Source organism: Papaver somniferum, chromosome 8 (assembly GCF_003573695.1).
Source record: "Papaver somniferum cultivar HN1 chromosome 8, ASM357369v1, whole genome shotgun sequence".
Taxonomy (NCBI): domain Eukaryota; kingdom Viridiplantae; phylum Streptophyta; class Magnoliopsida; order Ranunculales; family Papaveraceae; genus Papaver; species Papaver somniferum.
In genome coordinates, this window is record NC_039365.1 from 19,158,630 (window position 1) to 19,179,965 (window position 21,336).

Sequence of the window (21,336 nt, forward strand, 5' to 3'; positions counted from 1 at the left end):
TAAAATCAATCCTCATCGGCCGTCGCAACATCCAACAGAGAAATCCCAGTCATAGATTTCTCCGGTATATATCATCGTTGATCAGATATTGTAGATCAAATCAGAGGAGCTTCTTTTAATCAATCGTTGAATCCAAAAGATCTTAAAATCGGTGAAGCTATTACAGTTAACATAGGAGACTGAATTTCATTGATTTTTGATAGATGTACACAACAGACCATTAAAACAAAATAAGACACACTAAACAAAGAGAGAGTCATTTCAAGCATACATCTAATCTACCAAAACCACATTTCATTAAGATCACATCTCCTGTTCCGGCATGACGAACCATTATCTTACCCAATTTGAACCTGAATAGTCCTAGGCTTCTTAGGTTCAGGTGGAGGCAGTTTATGAACAGTAATAGTAAGAACACCGTCAACACAAACAGCTGAAACTGCATCAATATTTGCATTCTCAGGCAATACAAATTTCCTCATTAACTTCCCTATTCTTCTTTCCATCCTTACATATTTAACTTCTTTATCCTTTTCGTCTTCCCGTTGTCGCATTCCGGTCACAACAAGTACATTATTATTTTCCACTTGAACTTTGATTTCCTCTGATTTCAACCCTGGCATATCAAGTAGAAACACATACGAGTCAGGGTACTCCTTGATATCAGCTGGTGTTTCCGCCTTAGGATTTGAAGTTGTCTCGGAAGTATAACCCAAGGCAATACTATGCCACTCATCCTTCGGTGGTTTCCAAGCATATTCAGGATCACCACTTTCCAGGAATTACTTTTTCAAGTAAAGCAGAACAAGTAAACTACAACGGCCATTGTAGTTTCCGGTAAAAGTTTCAAACACATCAACAGTCCGTGTACTGGCAAAAGCTATTTACGTACGAGGGAATCGAAAAGATACCCTTAATTTCAAAACGTTTCAAAAATGCATCCGAAGGTAAAATGTAATATGTGAAATCTCCGCGGATGTCACTGTAGGTTAGAGGCAAAATTATTGGGTGATTAATTCTAACGGCCTACCTGAGTTTTGAGCTTGTCATCAGAACTAACAATTAAAAAAGAAAAAAGGAAAAAAAAAAAAGGTTTTTGGTTTGGTATTTGTTAGTTTAGTTGCCACTTAAATCAGAAGAAAAAATACATTCTTGAATATATGGATGAAATCGGGGTACAAAATATGAACATGGTAGATTTAATAGTGTGCAGTTCTGCAATAGGTTTGAATCAATTGAATTATAAAGAAAGTAACTTGTTATAGGGACGGCATGGTTTATTAGAAGGGCGACACTGTGATAGTAATGTCTTTCTAGTTGGTTAGGGGATGTCCCTCCCCATTTTTTAACCTAAATCAAAGCTAAATTGAAAATTTATTTACTTTATTCTTCTCTTCTCCTCCTCCCATCAACCGTAACCTCCATTAAAACTCAAAATTTCATCGTCTTCGATTAATCGACGATTCGAAAATTAATCAAGTCTAGTGTAATGACTTATATGAGGTATGTTTTGAAAACCCAGTTACGATTTGGTTTATTTTGTTCGATTTATGTTTAATTTTTATCGAAAATTAGGGTTTTAGATGAAAATTGAAATTGAAATTTCTGGGTTTATGTGAGTTACGGTTGATTTTAACTCAATTACGAACCGTAACTGGAATAGTTCAATTACCAACCGTATATTCTTATATCTGAGAATTTTCTTCAGTTACGGTTGGTATCGAGCATTTGGTTACGAACCGTAACTCAGTTACGGTTGGTATCGAGCATTTGGTTACCAACCGTAACTGAGTTACGGTTCGTATCGAGCATTTAGTTACCAACCGTATGTTCTTGTATCTGAGAATTTTCTTCAGTTACGGTTGGTATCGAGCATTTGGTTACGAACCGTAACTCAGTTACGGTTGGTATCGAGCATTTGGTTACCAACCGTAACTGAGTTACGGTTCGTATCGAGCATTTAGTTACCAACCGTAACTGGTTTTACGATTGGGTTTTCTTCAAATTTAACCAGTTACGGTTGGTAGTTCATCATTTACGAACCGTAACTTCGATTTACGGTTGGTTATGAGCACAATTCCAACCGTAATTAGCTCTGAAAATGTAAAAAAATTGAAATTTTTACGTACTTTAGATAACTTTGAGCAACAAAAAACTAGTTGAGACTAATTTAGAAGTATACCCGGTAATTTTCAGGTCCTGGTTCTTCATTTTGTTAGTTAATTTCTTCAATTGATTGAGATCGACCTTCTCCTCTAAACTATTTTTTTTAACTCTAAAAATATGATTTTGGTTTTGATTTTGAGTTAATATAAGTGAAATTAATCATTAACACTAAACTTGATTATCATCACTAAACTAAGTTGTCAATTATAAGGATTAATTTATTATTTCCAGTATTTTTCTTATAAAGTATTCCTTGAATAATCATGTAATGATCCTTTTTGTCCTATTAAAATGCCATCTCTCTAATAAACCATGCTGCACCAGTAACGGGTTACTAAAGAAAAGATAAACATTACGAAGACATTACCGACTACGAAGGATCACCGCATTCCACACACCCACCACCATCTGCACTCTATGCTATTGGACATTTACAACTCATGACAGCTTGGTTTCCTCCCATATCACATGTATTTTTATTTTACAATAACAATTAAGAAAAACCAATATATAAAAGACATCTCATCATGGTGTTGTAGACCAGTCAGAAGTGTTGCTTTTTTTAGTAACTTGTTTTTGGCCGGATATATATACACTCTGTCTCATATAACCTTCTCAGGTATCATTTGAAAAGGGTGATAATCGATGGTATGAGTAGCCTTAAAAGTAACTTAATTAAATTGCGGAAAATGGGTCATTTGTCCAAATATTTTTAAAACACGGTTCAAATGGACGAGTAGAAATTAGTATGGGCGAAATGGACACAAAAAAAATAGCAAGAATGAAACTGGTTTCATCCTGTCTTAAACTTAGAAAAGAGCGAGGATGAAACTGATTGCATCCTGATGTAAATTTAAAACAAGAAAAAATACTTGAAAATGGGCAGATGAAACTGTTTATATCCTGTCTATTTTTAAAATTTTGTCCATTTAAACAATATCAAATTTTACAAGTCTTTTTCACCCAAAAATTGTTGATTGTGATCTTTTTAACCAATTTTGTATTGGATACAGAAAAAGTTCCACACCATAATCGATCGGTTCACTATAATTACATGTCGCATCAAGTTTTCATTCTTCATATAATCTCACTTAATTAGTACTGTATGTCCTAAACATAATAACCGTGACTTGGTGTATTTCCTTTTACGCGAAATTTGGATTCACTTGTTTCCCATTTCACGGGAAATTATATGACTGGATATGTGTAGTAAGCGGTAACTGTGGTAACAAGTGAGAACTACCAATTTTTAACATGATTAACATGACACAACCTTAACGAGGATACCTTTTCAGTAAGAACCGTAGAGCATTATAACAATTACACATAAGCAAACTTCGTTTTATAATCGAAGATTCTCGGACAAATGCATTTTTTAATGGTTAAGTAAACTTTGGCTCAGCGTATATTTTTGGTCACGGTGACAAATTTTCATAAATGAATTTAGCCTAAAATCAAAAAAATAATAGTATTTTTTTCCAGAATCCAAATTAGTACCGTACATGTTATCAATTCGTTGATTGTGTTTTTGGTATCTCCACCATTTTAACGGGCCTTTGATCTATTTCACTCCCTTTCGTAAACACTAAAACGCACGTTTTCCAGAAGACTACTAGATCGTAAATGTTCGAGCATGAACATGAGTGGTTTCGCATTGATTGAATCAAGAAATGACGCCCTACAATTCCCATGTAAATGCCCACAATAAGTGAAAGATGAGCATATGACTAAAAACTAACTATCATCACGAATTACGAAAACCAGTCGTAAATTTATAAAACGCAAATCTCAATACGAGTCACATATATGATAAAAGCGTACAAAATGTTAAGTTATGTTTAACAATTCGTTGTGATAGAACCATACAAAATATTAAGTTATGTTTATCAATCTCATTATAACTTTTATTTCTGAGAAAACAGAATTCTAAAAATAATCGAAACACATACATTAATTGTCTTTGTAGATTGTTGGTAAAACCTATGCCCGATTAGTTTCCCCCATTATCTCAACTATTTTCATTTGAAATAGAAAAGACAACAAAGATATCTCTTTGTATTGTACTCACAGTCGCAAATGAATACAGTGCTAGTGATAGTAATATTCCTAAAAAGAACTTATAATTACTTGTCAAATAAAATTATTATGACTAATAATCGGATATAGTTGGTGTCTTCTCCGCACGCCAAATAGCATGTCAACAGCAGATTGAGAAGCAAGCTTCATACAACTAGACCTTTACACAATAACCTCAAATCCAACAAAGAAAGGTGAATTTCTCATTTACTGCAGTTATAAATGAAAGGCTTGCTACAAGAGGCTTTACGAAAGCTACCAGACTCCATTTGATTGAAGGATAGTCTTTTGATATTGTGTACTAGTAATCTCTAAGCAGCCTAAAAAAAATACTTAAATCATGTTTGGATTCCAAAAATAGAAACCAATCTCAGAAGTCATAAGCAAAAACTATTTTCTTCACAAAAAAATTGATTTTTGCTTCTAGGAGTCATTTTTAAACTTTGTTCTGAAACTAACTTCTGGTTCATTTATTTTTTATTTCTAGAAGAAGAAAAACAACTTCTGAAATGTTATCCAAAGGACAACAAGCTATTACGCTTATAATTCCTCCGTCCAACTTATATAAGCATAGAATTAGTTTTTGGTTGTCCATCTATATAGGCATAGTTATAGTTCCTCTGTCAAATTGGCACAGTTCCAACCAACGGAGGAAAAGATGCGCCATGGCATGAGATGAAGCTTCATCCAAAGATTCCGTTGGTTGGTAAGAGGTAGATTGTCTTAAGGACAATATCGCGCCAAAGTGGCGCATTATGTTTGACATTTGGCTAAGGGCCAAATCTTGCATCATCATGATGCATTAGGCCAGTTGGGTAGACGGCATTGGAAAATGCAGCGCAAATTAACCTCATGCATTGTGCGGACGATTCGCCTGGAACCAATATTGCACAATCATTGTGCATCTGGCCAGAAAGGGCTGGACGGACCAATATTGCACAATCGTTGTACATCAGGTCAGAGAGGGCTAGCCGAGTGAATATTTTACAATCATTGTGCAATACGCCATAGACAATGTTGCGCAATCATTGTGCGATAAGCGGAACTAGATTGTGCAACAACCAGAACGAGTGGTGTGCAATCATTATGCAACAGCTAGAACGTGTGGTGTGCAATCATTGTGCAACAGAAAGACCAGGTGGTGCACAATCATTGTGCAACAGACATACCGAGTGGTGCACAATCATTATGCATCACAGAACAAAACTCGGAAATCATTTCCGGTTACTCATAAATACATGGCACAACCATGAATAGTGAAGCAAGCATGTCAATTTTCTCCCCTTTTCTAAGTTGTAGAAATTGCAAGTTAACATATCTAGGAAGGGGTAGTTGGTTGAAGGTGCATATGAGGACGATGTACCAAGTAAGCTTCATAGCTTGGCTGAAAGAGTATAAATGATGTGCAAGCCTCATTTACAGCTTCGTAGCCTTTCCAGTGGGGTATATGATGCGAAGGCATTACTATGCCATGTTGCGGACCCGATAATGCACAATCATTATGCATCTTGACGAAACGGCCTATACGGACTAGGCCATTACCATTATTGCTTGGCCACGGACTTGTAAACGAGTTTGGCTTAAGTTTCTGTCCCTCGTGGATGAACTACAGTCTGTGCTTAATCCCTTTGGAGTAGGGAAGGGTACGTAGGCATCCACAATGAGTTGCTGCATTTCCGGTCCAACACTTTATCACTCATATCATCTATTTTGAGATATGATTACGGCACATTGGCCTCTCATATCATCTGGCTTGGTAGATCGACACAGGAGATGATTGTGCCGAAACTTGATGAGACAAGTTGATGCAGATGAGCAAGTTATAGCCTATCCGGAGGCTAAAAACCCGATAGTCGTAATTTAGCTCAAGACTGGTCTAAATTGATTAGAAACAACTCAGCAATCAAAGATGTGATACTACGCATCACCGTCTTGGAATTTTATCCAAATTTCATCGTTTAGGGCCTCAAAGGGTCGTTTTTCCCGTTTTAAGAAAGTTTTTGTTTTCTGAATAAACCGTTTGCGGAACAAGGGTAAGTTGGAACAGTGTGGAAGCTAATTTAGCTGCATCACGCTCCACGAGCATGCTCGCAAGGGAAAATGAACGTGCATTTTCCTAGTTTTAAGGTCCGGTAAGTAGCATCATCATGGTGCATCGCGGAAGTTATGGCTTGCGCACCCAGGCGCGCCAGGCGTAAATTTTTCGGTCCGTCACAGTTATGCTTCACCCAGGTATTATCTTTCTGACTTCCCTTTTTATTCCTTTAGTTACCTATTTTTCTAATGTTGCACTTTAATTTGAAACATTGAGAACAATTTTAGATTTAAGTTTGGGGGTAAGGGAGAAACATTTAGTGTTTTCTTTTAGTTGCAATAATGAAACTCCGAAGCATGGAAACTTGTGCCAATTCAGGAAAACACTAACTAATCTAAGTGGTTGGAAACATCTTGGTTGTAAAAGTTGACAGACCCAACTAAAGTGTCTATTCATAAAAGGACATATCTCATGTGTTAGAAATAACATGATAGTTGTCACCGTATATCAGAGTCGTCACCATATCACATTCTATTTTTATTTTTGCAAACTTTACGTATTTCTATAAGTGGTTTGGTGGCGCACTAGTATTTCCTTGATATCGTCGCTAGGATGAAGTAGAGTGATTGAGGTCAAGACCATTATTTTTATTGTTTTTCATTTATTTAGATAAATTATTTAATAAATAAATAAAATAGACACTGTGATAGCAATATTGTGATTAGTTGTACCAAGATACATTACAAGTTATGATCGGTTCTACTATCTCACACATATTGGTAATCCAAAGATTTGCAATGAATAGCCATACCAATAAGCCTAGTGATTTTCCTTTCGATTCATAAAACAAGTTCATGAATGTACTTCCTTTAAACAAATATAAAACATTGTTTCCTAGGATGAAATCTTCACCTTTACCTATTCTCATAATCATCACAGCATTCATAAGATTATGTCGGTGTCATCTCTACGAAGTTTAAAAGATAAGCGTTATAATTTGTAGTATAATTCCTTAATATTATGATCATGTCTCACTATTAGAGTAAAATATTCATACACAGCTTCGCAGTTATGTTTTCAATATAGCACGAGTGAAAGATACGTTAGGAATGAAAAAGTTCAAGTAAATATTACCAACCCCAAGAGGAATGATGTCGTCGATGTAGTTCGTTACTTCTTCAATTTCTTTAGGTCTTCGGGTAATACTTGTATTCTCAACATTCCTAGACTTTCTAGTCTAACCTAAACGAATTTGTCTCTAGTACATAATCAAGCGACTCTGAGACGAGTTTTGATTCACTAAAATATGACAACCAAACTTGACATACCAACGCTTGGTGGGTTCAACCGAGCTATGCTCTAACACCAATTGAAAATGCGGAGGTACAAAATACACTACCAACTTTTTATTATGCAGTCTATATGGAAACACTTAACACAATTCCGAGAGACTAGTCTGTGAACCTGATTTACGTGTGAGAATACTTGGGTGATTCCAAAGATCAATTTCCCAAGTAATCAATCAAGTCGTATCCAACAAACAAGGTTGGACATATTTACTCTGATTGATGTGCGTACAACCTGTGATATTTCAATTATAAAGATAAACAATACAACGCGGAAAAGAAATAACACATACTCCGGAAATTTTGTTAACGAGGAAACCGAAAATGTTGAATAACCCCGGGACCTAGTCTAGATTGAATACCAAATTGTATAAAGCCTCCACAGAACTAGCATAATACCAATTAACTTTGGACTGGAATGTAGTTGAGATCGAATTAAACCCTCACAACAATTAAGTTACAATCGCGTTCCTTACACCACTTGAATCCCAGTAGGACTCCGCGCAATTGATGTTCTTATAGCTGACGTCACACCAACTAAGAGTTGCTTCAACTCAATTGAAGACTTTAAACTAATATTCCTCACATAAATAAGCTTATATGTGATCTCCTTTTTGATCGTAGATCAAGGTAATGGAAATCGATAGCAATAGACAAAATCTATTTAACCTCAAAATCCTGGCTTATGCAACCCGAAGTGCATCTTAGATTATTATTCACCTCACAAGTATAAAACTTGTAGAATCAAAAAAGTCTGAGACGAAGAGAACTTTGATGATTACTATCTATCTTGATCAAGTGATAAGCTCAAGAATCGATCATGATCAGGATACTTGAGTTATCAGATAAACAGTAGTTGAACCTGGCTTCACGAATCCCTATAAAGTCTTTGTAGTCGTTAAACCCTAAAAGGGTTTTTGGAGAAGAGGACTCTAGTTACAACTAGGACACACCAAAAAATAGTGTCGGGATTCAAAGATAGTTGTTTGAGGTTCCCCATATATAGACATCCAAAGCATAGGTTGCTTTAGTTTTCAACTAAGATAGCTTTGGAACCAAGCAAACAATATTCACCGTTAGATGAATCTTTAAATCTGATTTACATAATCAAGATATAAACTATGGTTAGGATGAACCGTAACCGAACCGTGTATAAGACCACGCTCATGAATTGTTAGCTGAAGCTATCCAACTAAACTAAAAGCTTGAGCTTTTTCATAAACACTTAAGACTAAAATCGAAACATAATCAAGTGATCAAATATGTCTATGGTGTTTTATAAATATAATAGAGATTATTAAAATGCTAATTATCTTGGAGAAATAATTTATATGTACATCGACATGGTAAGTAGGCGTACAAAGTACAAGTACTTAACATGTTCGTGAAAAGTTATGTCATGGTACGTGTACCGGTATGTATACTTTATAACATAACCGAGTTCGGGACTTCACAAAAGTTTTTAAGTATGTGTACCGTTATGTAAACCATTTAAACATATATAACCGAGTTTCGTAGTTAACACAGAACTATTTTGGTATGCGTACTGGTATGGATACTATTTAAACATAACAAAGTTCCGGAGTTGAAAGAACTGTTTTGGTACGTGTACCGGTATGGATACCAAACCGGTTCAGTAACCAACAGTTCCTTTCTAGTACGCGTACTGTTTTGCGTGCCGATCCTTATTCACGATTTCACAGACTTTTAAAGGTGTGCATATTAATATGCGTACCAAACATTTGTTTGTCGACATATAGCTACTCCTCTACGTGTACTGAGTACATGTATCACAACTTCATATTTATAACAGTTTTTCCAGTTTGTAAAACTGATATGTACATTGGCTTATATCTGAATTTATAGTAATTCTATATTTTTCTAAACCGATTCGAAATATTCCTGAATAATATCAATGACACATATCATTGTTGTAGGATATTTTCGAATGATAATCTTGAATAATTATTTTGATTGTGAACAATAAATTGTTCTTAACCAAAATTCATCAAGTATGAAATGTTCATTAAGCTTAGTCATATGTCGAGGACTAATTACAAGAAGAATCTTGACTCGAAATTCTTGATATGCTTACGATAGTCTAATAAGTTACGCAACAACGTATCAAAGATAGAAAGGTGACTATAACTTAAGAAATGGGTGGTTCAGTATTCACTTACCTTTTGTTGATTAAGTTATCCAAAAGCTTTAGTGGATCTTCACGTTTAAACGGTAGAACACAATGATGACTGCCGTGATGTCCATTTTTCAACTACATCTTCTATCCTAATCCGAGACTTAACTAATTGTAGACTAGAAATCAAGATATAGTTTTGACAACTGAATTTTACAACAAGATTGAGATAGCAACACTTGTGAGTTCGACCGATCAATGCTCTAACAGTAGAGGTGTAGAAGAAATAAATGTTGGAATCTTGCAACTATGAACAATGACGTTGACGTATCAAGTATCAATAATAAATTACTTAATCATGTATTGATAATAAAATACTAAAATAAATTAATAATAAAACACTGAATGAACATCTTCTTGAATTTCGCCAACCAACGTGTATATTCTTCTAATGTGATTTCAAGACTAAATCTCACATGCTTACTTGAAATCCTAATTAGAGTTTCATCATATTAGAGAAAGTGTTTACTTGATTTTCAAATTATCTTAGACAGAATTCTAAGCAACCCTCAGCCTTGAAAATTATAAGTACAGATGCTCTTATTTCAACTGGAAAATTCAATATGACACTTTCTGTCCTAGTTGATAGCCAGGGTCGTCCTCTATTGGCCTAGGTTTCCTCTGAGAAACATAATTAGGTCTACTACTAAATGACTTCGCTTTGGGGATTCGTAAAGCCAGGTCCAACTATCTTTTATCTTGATACTTCGTGTATCCTGATCTTGCTTTTCTGTTATTGAAGTTCCCATAATCTCTTTCAGGAAAAATAGATAGTAATCGCAAATTTCTCTTCGTCTCGGAATTTATGATTCCTCAAGATAGATATCTGAAAACTATTCTTAATTGATAAATTAAATATTGTTCTTAAGAGATGGTAAAGAATTCAGGATTCTCTTCTAAATGAGTGTAAGTGTTCTGGATTTGTGAGTTTTTCTAGCTTTCTATATTGCAAATTTATTTCCAAGCCTTGATCTTTGATCTAAAGGGAAATAAAATAGGCTTATCTGTTAGAGGCAGATTAGTATCAAAAGTCTTCACTTAGGTTGAAACAACTGTTAAGATGTAATGGACGTCAGCTAAGGGAATCAGTCGCGTAGACCGTTGCGAGGTTCAAGAGATCTAAGGGGCGCGACTATAAATGAATTGCTTAGAGGGTGGATCCGGTCTCAACTACATTCCAGTCCGAAGTCTGATAGTAGGTTACTGTCTATAGCAGCTTAATACAGTCCGGTGTTCAAATCCTCCCGTGGTTTTTCTGCTATTGTGGTTTCCTCGTTAACAAAACTTCTGGTGCTTTTTATTTTTCTCTTTCCGCATTATATTGTATATATTTATAATATGATTTACATGAGTAGTACGTATTCAATATTAGTATATATGTTCGTATAATTATGATTGATAGTTAACAAGTATATTACTTGGAAGAATTATGATTGTATTATTTGGATATGAGTAGATTGATCTTGTAGAATTGGTATCTTAAAAGACAAATAACAAGTATATTACTTGGCAGAATTACGATTTTATTATTTGGATATGACTAGATTGATCTTGGATATCGATTTTTGGGATCGTCCAAGTACTCTTCCTAACAATCAGGTTCACGAACTTCATAGTCTATACGTTCTGATGGAGAAGAGATAGAGATATTAAATCTACATACATATTTTCAAGGATTATTAAGTTGGTCTAGTTGCAATTGTATTATATTTTGTTCGTAATTGCTAAAAGAAAAAGTTGGTGGTATATTTGGGACCCTCTCCTTTTCAGTTCGCATGCATACTTTAGGTTACTTTTTTTCCCTAAAATGAGGGCTAACCTCTTATATTAGAAACTCAAACAAGACTACTATAGGGTTAGTTTTTAAGATTACAACAAAGTGTTAACCTACTACCATGGACACTTAGGTCTCCTTTCAGTTAAGAGTATCCAACCGTTACAACCAAAATAACTATAAATGGATATACTTGGACTGCTATAAACAGAATCCAGATCACGTGATAGATTTTGAGTCACATTGATAAATTACACAGATATTGGTTCATTTAAATGATTTTGTTTCACTGAGAAAATTTAGTGTCGCAATAACAATAATGTAGTAAGTTTTGGGTCATGAGATAGAGATTGTAGCATTATGCAAATGAAAGGGGAACTGATTGTAAAACAACCAAAAAATTTAAGTTACAGATGAATTGAGTTGCTCATCGAGATATGAACCTAGGTGTCATGACAAATGTTATGATTACTGATCCTCGCCGAAGTTTGATTAAGTAGAATATTGAGAGCGTAATTGATGAAATTAAGCTCCAATGGAGATATTTTTATCTGATATTACTTGAGATCGATCGCTATTTTAATCAAGAACCAACAGTATCCAAATGTCAATGCCACTTGATACAATTGTCACTTAAGTTTCCACAACAAGTGAAAGAAGAAATTTTGAGTGTATGAGTAAAATGTGACAAATTATGAAAACCCATAATTACAAATATCGAACAAAGTCTAATTTCAAAAATCTATAATCTCAAAAGTGGTTACCTGATAAAATAAAAAAAATACAAATTTTAGAGTTTCATTCATCCACTGTTGCCGAATTCTAAACTGTATAAGAAAACAATGTCTTAAGGATGCAAACTAAAAGAAATTCATTCTTTGTTTAACAACCTAGCTATATTTAGAACTCATACTTGATTTTTTGGTAAAACCATGGTAGCTTAGTTTCCTCCAATATCTCCAATATTCTTTTTTTAGAATAATCAAAAAAGCAAACATCAACGACTATTACTTTAGTTAGTCAGTGTATCTTCTGGTGGGATATAACTTTTTTCTCGTAACCAAATGCCAAATGAACACGGGGATATTGATCATAATAATATTCCAAGAGAGAACTTTATAATTACATGTCAAATCAAATTAGCATAACTCATAATCTCATAGTCATAGAGTTCGCGTGCCCTACACATTACTTCCCATTGTCAACAACAAATTATACGACAATGAGTGAGTTAACTAACTAATAACAACCGCTGACATACAATTATTCATGGGTTTGGCTAATTTATGCCCATAGAGAAGGGACCAGTAAACTTCTATGTACAACTAGACCTCTGGACACCATTATCATTAGTTCAAACAAAGCAGGTAAGATGGTTAAAACCGAAAAACTATTAGAGGAAGTTACCAAATTTCATTATGATTTATCAAACACCATATATAATTGAAAAGTGATTTCCACTTTATACTGATAACTTTACGTGGATTTCGTGACGATTATAACAATTTGGGTAAACTCAACATGGATACAATTCTGGTTAAGGCGACGGAGCATTAAAATATTAGACTTTCCAAATCTATTTTGCATCCCCGGACTTACATATTTTAAGCACAACCAGCTTTTGCCTCACAGGAACAAAATACCATTTTAGAGAGTGCCTGGCCCTGGACACTCCAAAGAAAGTAACTTTTCCACTTAATTAGGTTGAACAGTCAAAAATTTGTATGTGGACCGAATATCAGAATAATTTTAAAAGAAAAAAGATTTCTTTTGTGTAAAAATCACTTTGCTTTTGACTTTCTGGACCCACTTTTGCTTCCTGTCACCAAACGGAAGCATTTAGGAACGGTGTTTTGGGCAGTAAAACAAAGTGGGGCGGCCCGGAGAGATTTGACTTACAGGGAGAGAAAAGATTCTGACTTGATTTTTCATCAAAAGAAATAAGGATGAGTGACCAATTTGGGGACTCGTACAAACGAACGAACAAACAAACATAAACTCGGTTTCCCAGTTATTCAAAGATTAATTTTTGTTAATTCGATCACCGGAAGAAGCTACACTGTCTAGGTAATGAATCTTTTCTTGAGAATGGTCAAGGTTAGTGGATTACATTAGTTCAATTGACGTCGATAAACACCAGATTTTATCAATCGTGCTACATGAATCGCTCAGTGACAGCTGATCTTACGTGGCTGGTGCAGGTGTAGATTGACGTGTATTCATATTCGTCCACATCATCATATAAACGCAGGGGCGGAAGCACACGTTGATTAAACCTGGCCGTAGTCCCCTAAATTCTTGGAAAACGTGACTAGCAAGGTAAATTTCCTACTAGGGGAAGTGTTTTGCTGAGTTTAGTCCACCTTGTCATCAACTTAGTCCACTATGTTCTTCTTAAATTTAGCCCACTAGTCCAAGTCCAACTCATAAGACAAGTTAAACCACTGGCCAACTGCTGTGTAGAAAATCCAAATCCTTTGAATCAAAGGATACCTTTCACAGTTCATAATTGCAGAAAAAGGCAGAGAAACAAGAAGGTAGAAGAAGAAGAGAAGTAAAACGATACCTTTCACAAGTTAAACGATAACTTAAGGAGGCAGAGAAGTAAGAAGATGAAGAAGAAGAGATGTATAATTGTAGTATTTGGTAATCAATCGTAACGATTATTTACCATTAATGGTGTATTTGTTTAGGTTCTAATTCTTGTTAGCATAGTAAGTACGAAAAGAGCAGCGAATGGGAGGGAGAGTTAGGTCGTCAAGCGCTTAAACGAGAAAGAAAAATAGTTGCCTACCCACTAGAACGCTAAAAAAATTCTCGGTCTGTGGATGTATTTAAAAACACAAACCTTAACGAGTATGATATTATTAACTTCAGGAAAACATTTACATGATACGAACAAATAGCAAAGGATTCTTTTGGCTGCTAACCAAGTGACTACATTCTTAGCTAGTTAGCTGCGACAAAGGCTCATTGGTCACTGATTCTTTTTAGCCCCATCATTTTGAATTCTTGGCTCCGCCACTGTATAAACGAGAACCTCCCTGTTTTTCTCTTTCTTGTTTACACCAACAAAAACTCTATAGATCCTAACTTCCCTGTCGATCGTTGACACTTTGTTAATCATCTCTTTCTAGTTTACTTGTATTATTAGAGAAGAAGATACTGTGAAGATTATCGTCTTTTTGAACCCCTATATTGCGTTTTTCCTTATGGTTCTTCTATGTATACATTAATCATCTGTTATCATTTCAATTTTGATTAGAAACTTAAAGATTGAGAAGATATGACGTTGGGGTTGATCTAAAAGATCTGATCTTTAAAAAAATAAAATTAGATATCGATTTGGAAACAAAATGGATGAATGTTGGAAGTTAAACCAAGATATGATTATTTGGTTCGTGGATCAACATATGATGTTGATCCAGTCCAAGTGGATCAACTGTTGTAGTTGACGCAGTCAAGTTGGATCAACATAAGTTGTTGACACACTGTGCGATATTTGGAAGTTGGAGTTAACTAGAAGAGCAAGTTGTGTCGGTTGTTTGTTTTAGAGTTTTACTATATTTAGAATTTCTTTGTGTTTCTAGAAGTGTGCTTTATTTAGAGTTTGTTTTTATTAGGAAAGTATTTTGAGTGATCGTCAAGTTTGTGAGACTATAAATAGGCTAGTGAGCCATGAGTTTATGTACACCAAACTGATTATCAATGTAGTCTTTTATTTGCTTCCGCGTGTGCTCTCCTCTCTCTTGCTCGATCCTGCATATGGTATCAGAGCAAGGTGAGAGGAAGAGAGAGGAGAGGGAGAGAAAGTTGAAAAGATGTTTTTGCTTTCAGTGATAAAGAATTTCGTTTGGTTGTTTTTAGCTGCGTTGGTGTTTTTAGGGTTCCTAGTTTTTAAAAAAAAAGGGTTAAGTTTTTAGCTGAGAAAAAGGTGTAATTCTTTATCTTGTGCTGCTGCTGAAAAGTTTTGTTATTTTTCAAACACATTTCGTAGTTGGTGTGTGTCTTCACCAAAGTACGAGAGTTATGAATAAAATAAAAGATGAAGAGTTGTCTCTGTTTTTCAGAGAGGAAGATGCTATCATGAAAGCAAGGTTATTATTCTGTGGTTTGTTGAGAATCAAAACTTGTTTGTGGGTATGGAGCAAACAAAGATGATGGTACTGGAGAAGGAATCAAAGCAGGTGATGACTCTAACAAGTCTGACGCTGGTTGATGTCATGATTTTGTAACTGTTGATCGAGCCTGAGATGAAAAACATGAAGATGATTTATTATTGATGCTGAGATCGATGGTTGATGGAAGACAGCTAGGGTACGTTTTGTCATTAACAGTGGAAATTGATGATGAACGGAACTTAAGCTAGGTGTGTTGGTTGTTAGCAGCAAGGCTGAGCAGTGGTGGTAAAGAAGAAGATTTTTCTGATGTGATTGTGCTGGAAGATATTGCGAGCTGGTGATTGTGAAGGCAGACGAGCGAGCTTGGTGCTAGGGTTTCAGACAAGCAGAGAATCTGGTGATCGGTGTTGAGTCTGAGTTGGTGATTGATCGTGGTTGGATGTGCAGATAAAGAAAAGAGTTTAAAGAGGCGATGTTGATTGCAACTGAGATGAGTTAGCTACATTGTTCAACTGAATTTGGCACCAGAATTCAGTGTTGGTGATGAACGTGAGAAGAGGATTACGTTGCTGCCATTGCAGTTGACTGAGAGAGATAGTGATGCAGTCGGAGATCGACGTTAGGGTTTCACAACCCTAATAGTATTGCTACTGGTCGTAAAAAAAATGTTATTGAAAATTTGTAACAGTTCGTGTGTTACAAAGGTTGAAGTCACAGTTGCAGATGAACAGTTGTGTGACACAGTTAAGTGTTACAAAAGAAGTTTTACAGAAGAAAGAGTCACAATTGTGACAGTAAGCGTGACGAGAAGGTTTATAACGGTGTATAAGTGTGACAGTTTCTGGCATAGACGTTGCAGAAAGCAGATTTGAGGTAAGAAGCTTTGGGTAAGAGGTTGATTCGAAGGGTTAAGTCATGGATTCGAAAAAGACGAAAGGATCAAAATTGGTATTGTAGTCATAGGATTGGTACAGTTTGATAGAGGATCAAAGCTGGTATTGCAGTCAGGAGGGATGGTACAGTTTGATGGATCAAAGTTGGTATTGCAGTCGGGACTAGTATATTTTGATTAAGGTGATCGAATTCAGAAGCTTAGAATGACAAGGAATGATTGGATGGTTAAGTTTGAGCTTAAGGGGGGATGGTATCGTATTAAGCTCAAACATGGAGATTGAAGAGTTTGTGGCAGAAACTTGGAAGTCTTACAAAGTGTGGAAGATTTTGTGTTAGTTATTGCTTGTGGCAGAAGCATAAAAAGAAAGATAGTGAGAGAATCTTGAAGAACAAAGAAGTGTGAAGGCTTCGCAACAATAGCGTGACTGGAACAAGAAAAAAAGAAACAACAACTAGGTTATGAAGAAAGAGAAGTTAATCACCAGGTGGTGATGAGAGAGTGTTGAGAAGAGTCGTCACAAGGTGTGATCGTGAGAAGTGAAGCAATTCCATTGTGGAATTTGAAGAGTGTGGAAATCCTGCCTGTAAAGTAGGTAAACAAGAGTTGAGTGGATGAGTTACAATCCTCATTGATGAGTTTGTTTTTGTGTTTGATTAGCAAGTTGTATAGAGCACAATGAGGTGTTTCTAGCTTGCTAAAGATGATGTTCCGCCGCGATGAAGAAGAAGAACGTGAAAGAAGTTTGTGATTGTTGCTATGGTATGATAACAATACGAAGTGAGTTTGGTAACGATGACGGAATTCCGGTATGAGAAAAGACAAGAACGTGCTAACGTTTATCAATGGAAAAAGAGGAATAGAAAATGATAAAAGACAAGGACGTGCAAACGTTTATCAATGGAAGAAGAGGGTTACGAAATTCTCGTGAATGATGTCTTGGTTTAAGGGAGGATGTTGGAAGTTAAACCAAGATATGGTTATTTGGTTCGTGAATAAACATATGATGTTGATCCAGTCCAAGTGGATCAACTGCTGAAGTTGACGCAGTCAAGTTGGATCAACATACGTTGTTGACATACTGTGCGATATTTGGAAGTTGGAGTTAACTAGAAGAGCAAGTTGTGTGGGTTGCTTGTTTTAGAGTTTTAATATATTTAGAGTTTCTTTGTGTTTCTAAAAGTGTGCTTTATTTAGAGTTTGTTTTTATTAGGAAAGTACTTTGAGTAATCGTCAAGTTTGTGAGACTATAAATAGGCTAGTGAGCCATGAGTTTATGTACACCAAACTGATTATCAAAATAGTCTTTTATTTGCTTCCGCGTGTGCTCTCCCCTCTCTTGCTCGATCCTAGAATGAATTTCTAAATTTTTTGTTTTTGATCAGTACAATGAATCAAACTCATTTATTTTTTTAATATGTTATTAATTCATGTTGCAGTGTGGGCTGCAATTAACCAATCAAAAGATAAATAGAGAACCAAAATCAATATTCAATCGATGAATAAAAAGAACAACATGAAAATGGATGATTTTTTTTTATCACCGTTAGATCAATTTCTACATATATTGACATACAGTAGCAGAAAGCTTTCGTGTTATTCTTATTGTAATTTTTGATGACAAGGATAAAATCAAAATGCTCACCACTCTGCCACTGTACTTGACACATAAGATTAGTTGTTAACATGCGAGTCATATAGCATTTTCGAGATTTTATTCCTCAGACTCCAGCTACTTCGCTTAACATGACCCATTTCTTTGGCCTGAGCTCTCAAAACGTGTTTCTGTATCTTCCCAGTGACCGTTCTTGGCAAAGGTCCAAATACAACTGACTTTGGCACCTAGAAAGCACAAGCACAAGAAGTTTTCTGTTGACAAACTTCATTATGTCCTGAGCTACATCCTTTTCATTTGAATTTGACCTTCCATTCCTGGTTTCAATGTCACAAAAGCACAAGGAGATCCTCCCCCATTTTCATCCGGTCCTGCCACAACTGATGTAGAAAGCTTTCTACTTCTAAACTACTAAAAGGGGGATACCATTTAGAAAGAGAGTTGTTAATTTGTTGATTATGCTAGTGCTAGTATTGGGTTGTGGTGGTTGACCTGTCCAACTCCATCTCAAACCTCCCAACGGAAGATTAAAAGTGATTTCTTAAAAAGACAATCGAAAAGTATGCTCAGGTGATAAAAAAATAGTAATAAATAGAAAGGAAAATTGTCACCTTGTTCTTCCTAAAATATGCACAGATTATGAGCTCTGTGTTGAGCTCTTAAGGCACCAGTTTCCCTGAACTTGAATGACAGTGTCACCCGCAAATCGAATTATCGGATGATTCGTCATCCAGTTCCTGTTTCAGGCATGCAGCCGAATAAGAGAGAAAATTTGTCGTTTATAAAAACCTGGGGTGCGATCCGAATTTTGCTTCATAATCTGAAATCTAAGCTCTAACTCAAAAATTCACAGTGAGCTGAAATCCGCCATAAAATTGAAAGTTGGATCCGGTAACAACGAATTTTCTCGTCAATTTCTCACCATGCTTTTTCTATATTTGGCACAAATTTTTGGGTTCGACATATATTGCCCCTTCTAGAGACGCACAACGCCTCAACCAAGTGACACCCATCTCGTCGCCATTAACGTGAAAAAGTGTCAGATGAAGAACTCCATGACGGTGACGGAGCAGTTGAGGTCAATCAGTGTTCAGGCAGTTCAGCAAAAAAACAAAAACAAAGAAAAATTCTTTCCTTAACCGAAATCATCAAAAATGGGAATTACATCAATCCCAGTCATTGATTTCTCCAGCATGTATCATCGCCGATCAGATATTGACATATTGTAGATCAAATCAGAGAAGCTTCTTCTAATTTGGGATTATTCCAGATAATCAATGGAATCCCAAAGATCATAAAGATTTCACAGAAATAAACTTCAATTTTATTTATTTTTGACAAAAGTACACAATAGACCATTAGAAAAAAAAAAAGAATCACTTCCAGCATACACCTAAAAAGTAAAAACACATTTACACATTTCATTTAGATCACATCTCCATAAAAAACTTGTTCCGGCACGACAAACTATTTTCTCACCGAATTTGAACCTGAATAGTCCTAGGCTTCTTGCGTTGTGGTGGCAATTTCTCAACACTAATAGTAAGAACACCATCAACACAAACAGCTGAAATTGCATCAATATTTGCATTTTCAGGTAGTATAAATTTCCTCATAAATTTCCCAATCCTTCTTTCCATCCTTACATATTTAACTTCTTTCTCCCATTCGTCTTCCCGTTGCCGCATTCCGGTCACAACAAGTACATTATTAACTTCCACCTGAACTTTGATTTCCTCTGACTTCAACCCTGGCATATCAAGTACAAACACATAAGAGTCGGGATACTCCTTTATATCAGCCGGTGTTGCCGCCATTGCTTTTGCATCTCTTACATATTTAGTTGATGGTGTGTTTGCCGGATTTTCAACTTCATGATCTGATACGCCAAGCATGTCTTGAAGGCCTGAGAAAATTGGATCATTAAAACCGATTACTCTGAAAGCCATTGTTGTTGATGTCTTCTTCTAGTTAACAGTACCACGATTGTAGTGATCTTTTTCTGCAAATTGTAAAATTCGATGTTGATACTTTGACTTGATAGCAAACCATATGCAACTAGCGTTTACATAGATCTGTTTCCAAGAGTTTGCATTAGAATTCTTCGGGTACTTTCCCCGTGACTCCAGAAGCTTGTAGAAGGTTAAAATTTTGAATAAAGTACTTGGACTCTGGAACTTACTAGAAAAGACTGTACTGTCTCAACAAAACCAAACTGGGCTTTGGTTAGTGAGGCTAATGCTGCATAACTTGTTTTCACCCAAGCCCAACCACAGAATGGCATTCAAGGTTAGTGTAATTTTTACAACATTCCCATGAGAGCATTTAAAATTTTAAATGGCATTCAAGGTTAGTGTACTCTGGCTTCCAGCCACAAACAGTTGAGGGACCATGCGATTCTGAGAGGCCCTAAGTGTGGGTTATGGGGAAGCCGTGTTTGTACACGGCAGATAGAACAAAAGGAGGTGGTGTTGCACCCGCATTCATTAAGAGGGAGGATTGTTTGGTCTTTAAGATAGCGAAGCAAATTTGATGAACTGAATGATGGTACTTTTCAAGTGTGGAAATGAAATTTAGGCCAAGCACTTCCAAGTTTCTAACAGCTTTGCTAGTTGAAGGCTGCCAGTGCCCATTCCTGCATCGCATCACGAGTTATTATACCAAAACCTGCAATATAAATATTATGCAACATGGATGCCTCAAGATATACTGATGGGTGGAAAAGAGGTATATGGTTCACGGTATGAGTCAAAATGATAAGATAATTTCCTTCTGACAATGGGCAACAAACAACAATTGAATGCAAATTTTCATACAATAGGAAAATACAACAAGTCATACTGATTATGTTTAAGGACATACTAATTATATGGGTTACAAAAACTTTAGTGGTAAATGTGTTTGACATGTAATTATACCGAAACCATTTGTGTGGTAAAAGTTTTCTCGACCTTCTTTTTCTTTGTGTTCTCGCCATCTACTTGAGTTCTTTTCAAATATATAGCCACATTTATACTTGAGAAGGTTGTTGTGAGAAAGGAGTTATCTCTGGAAAAAAATAAGTAGCTAAAAGAAATTGTGGCGGCTACTACATATGAGATGTCTTTTATTTTTTTC

General features: G+C 35.7%; 1 protein-coding gene across 1 annotated transcript; it reads right to left on the reverse strand.

Annotated features, from left to right (window-relative positions):
• Window positions 1-19,556: 19,556 nt before the first annotated feature.
• On the reverse strand, window positions 19,557-20,323 carry LOC113306854 (17.3 kDa class II heat shock protein-like). The gene has a single exon (XM_026555769.1). It carries the CDS (start codon window positions 20,166-20,168, stop codon window positions 19,695-19,697), a length of 474 nt encoding a protein of 157 aa, XP_026411554.1. The 5' UTR covers window positions 20,169-20,323; the 3' UTR covers window positions 19,557-19,694.
• Window positions 20,324-21,336: the final 1,013 nt, after the last annotated feature.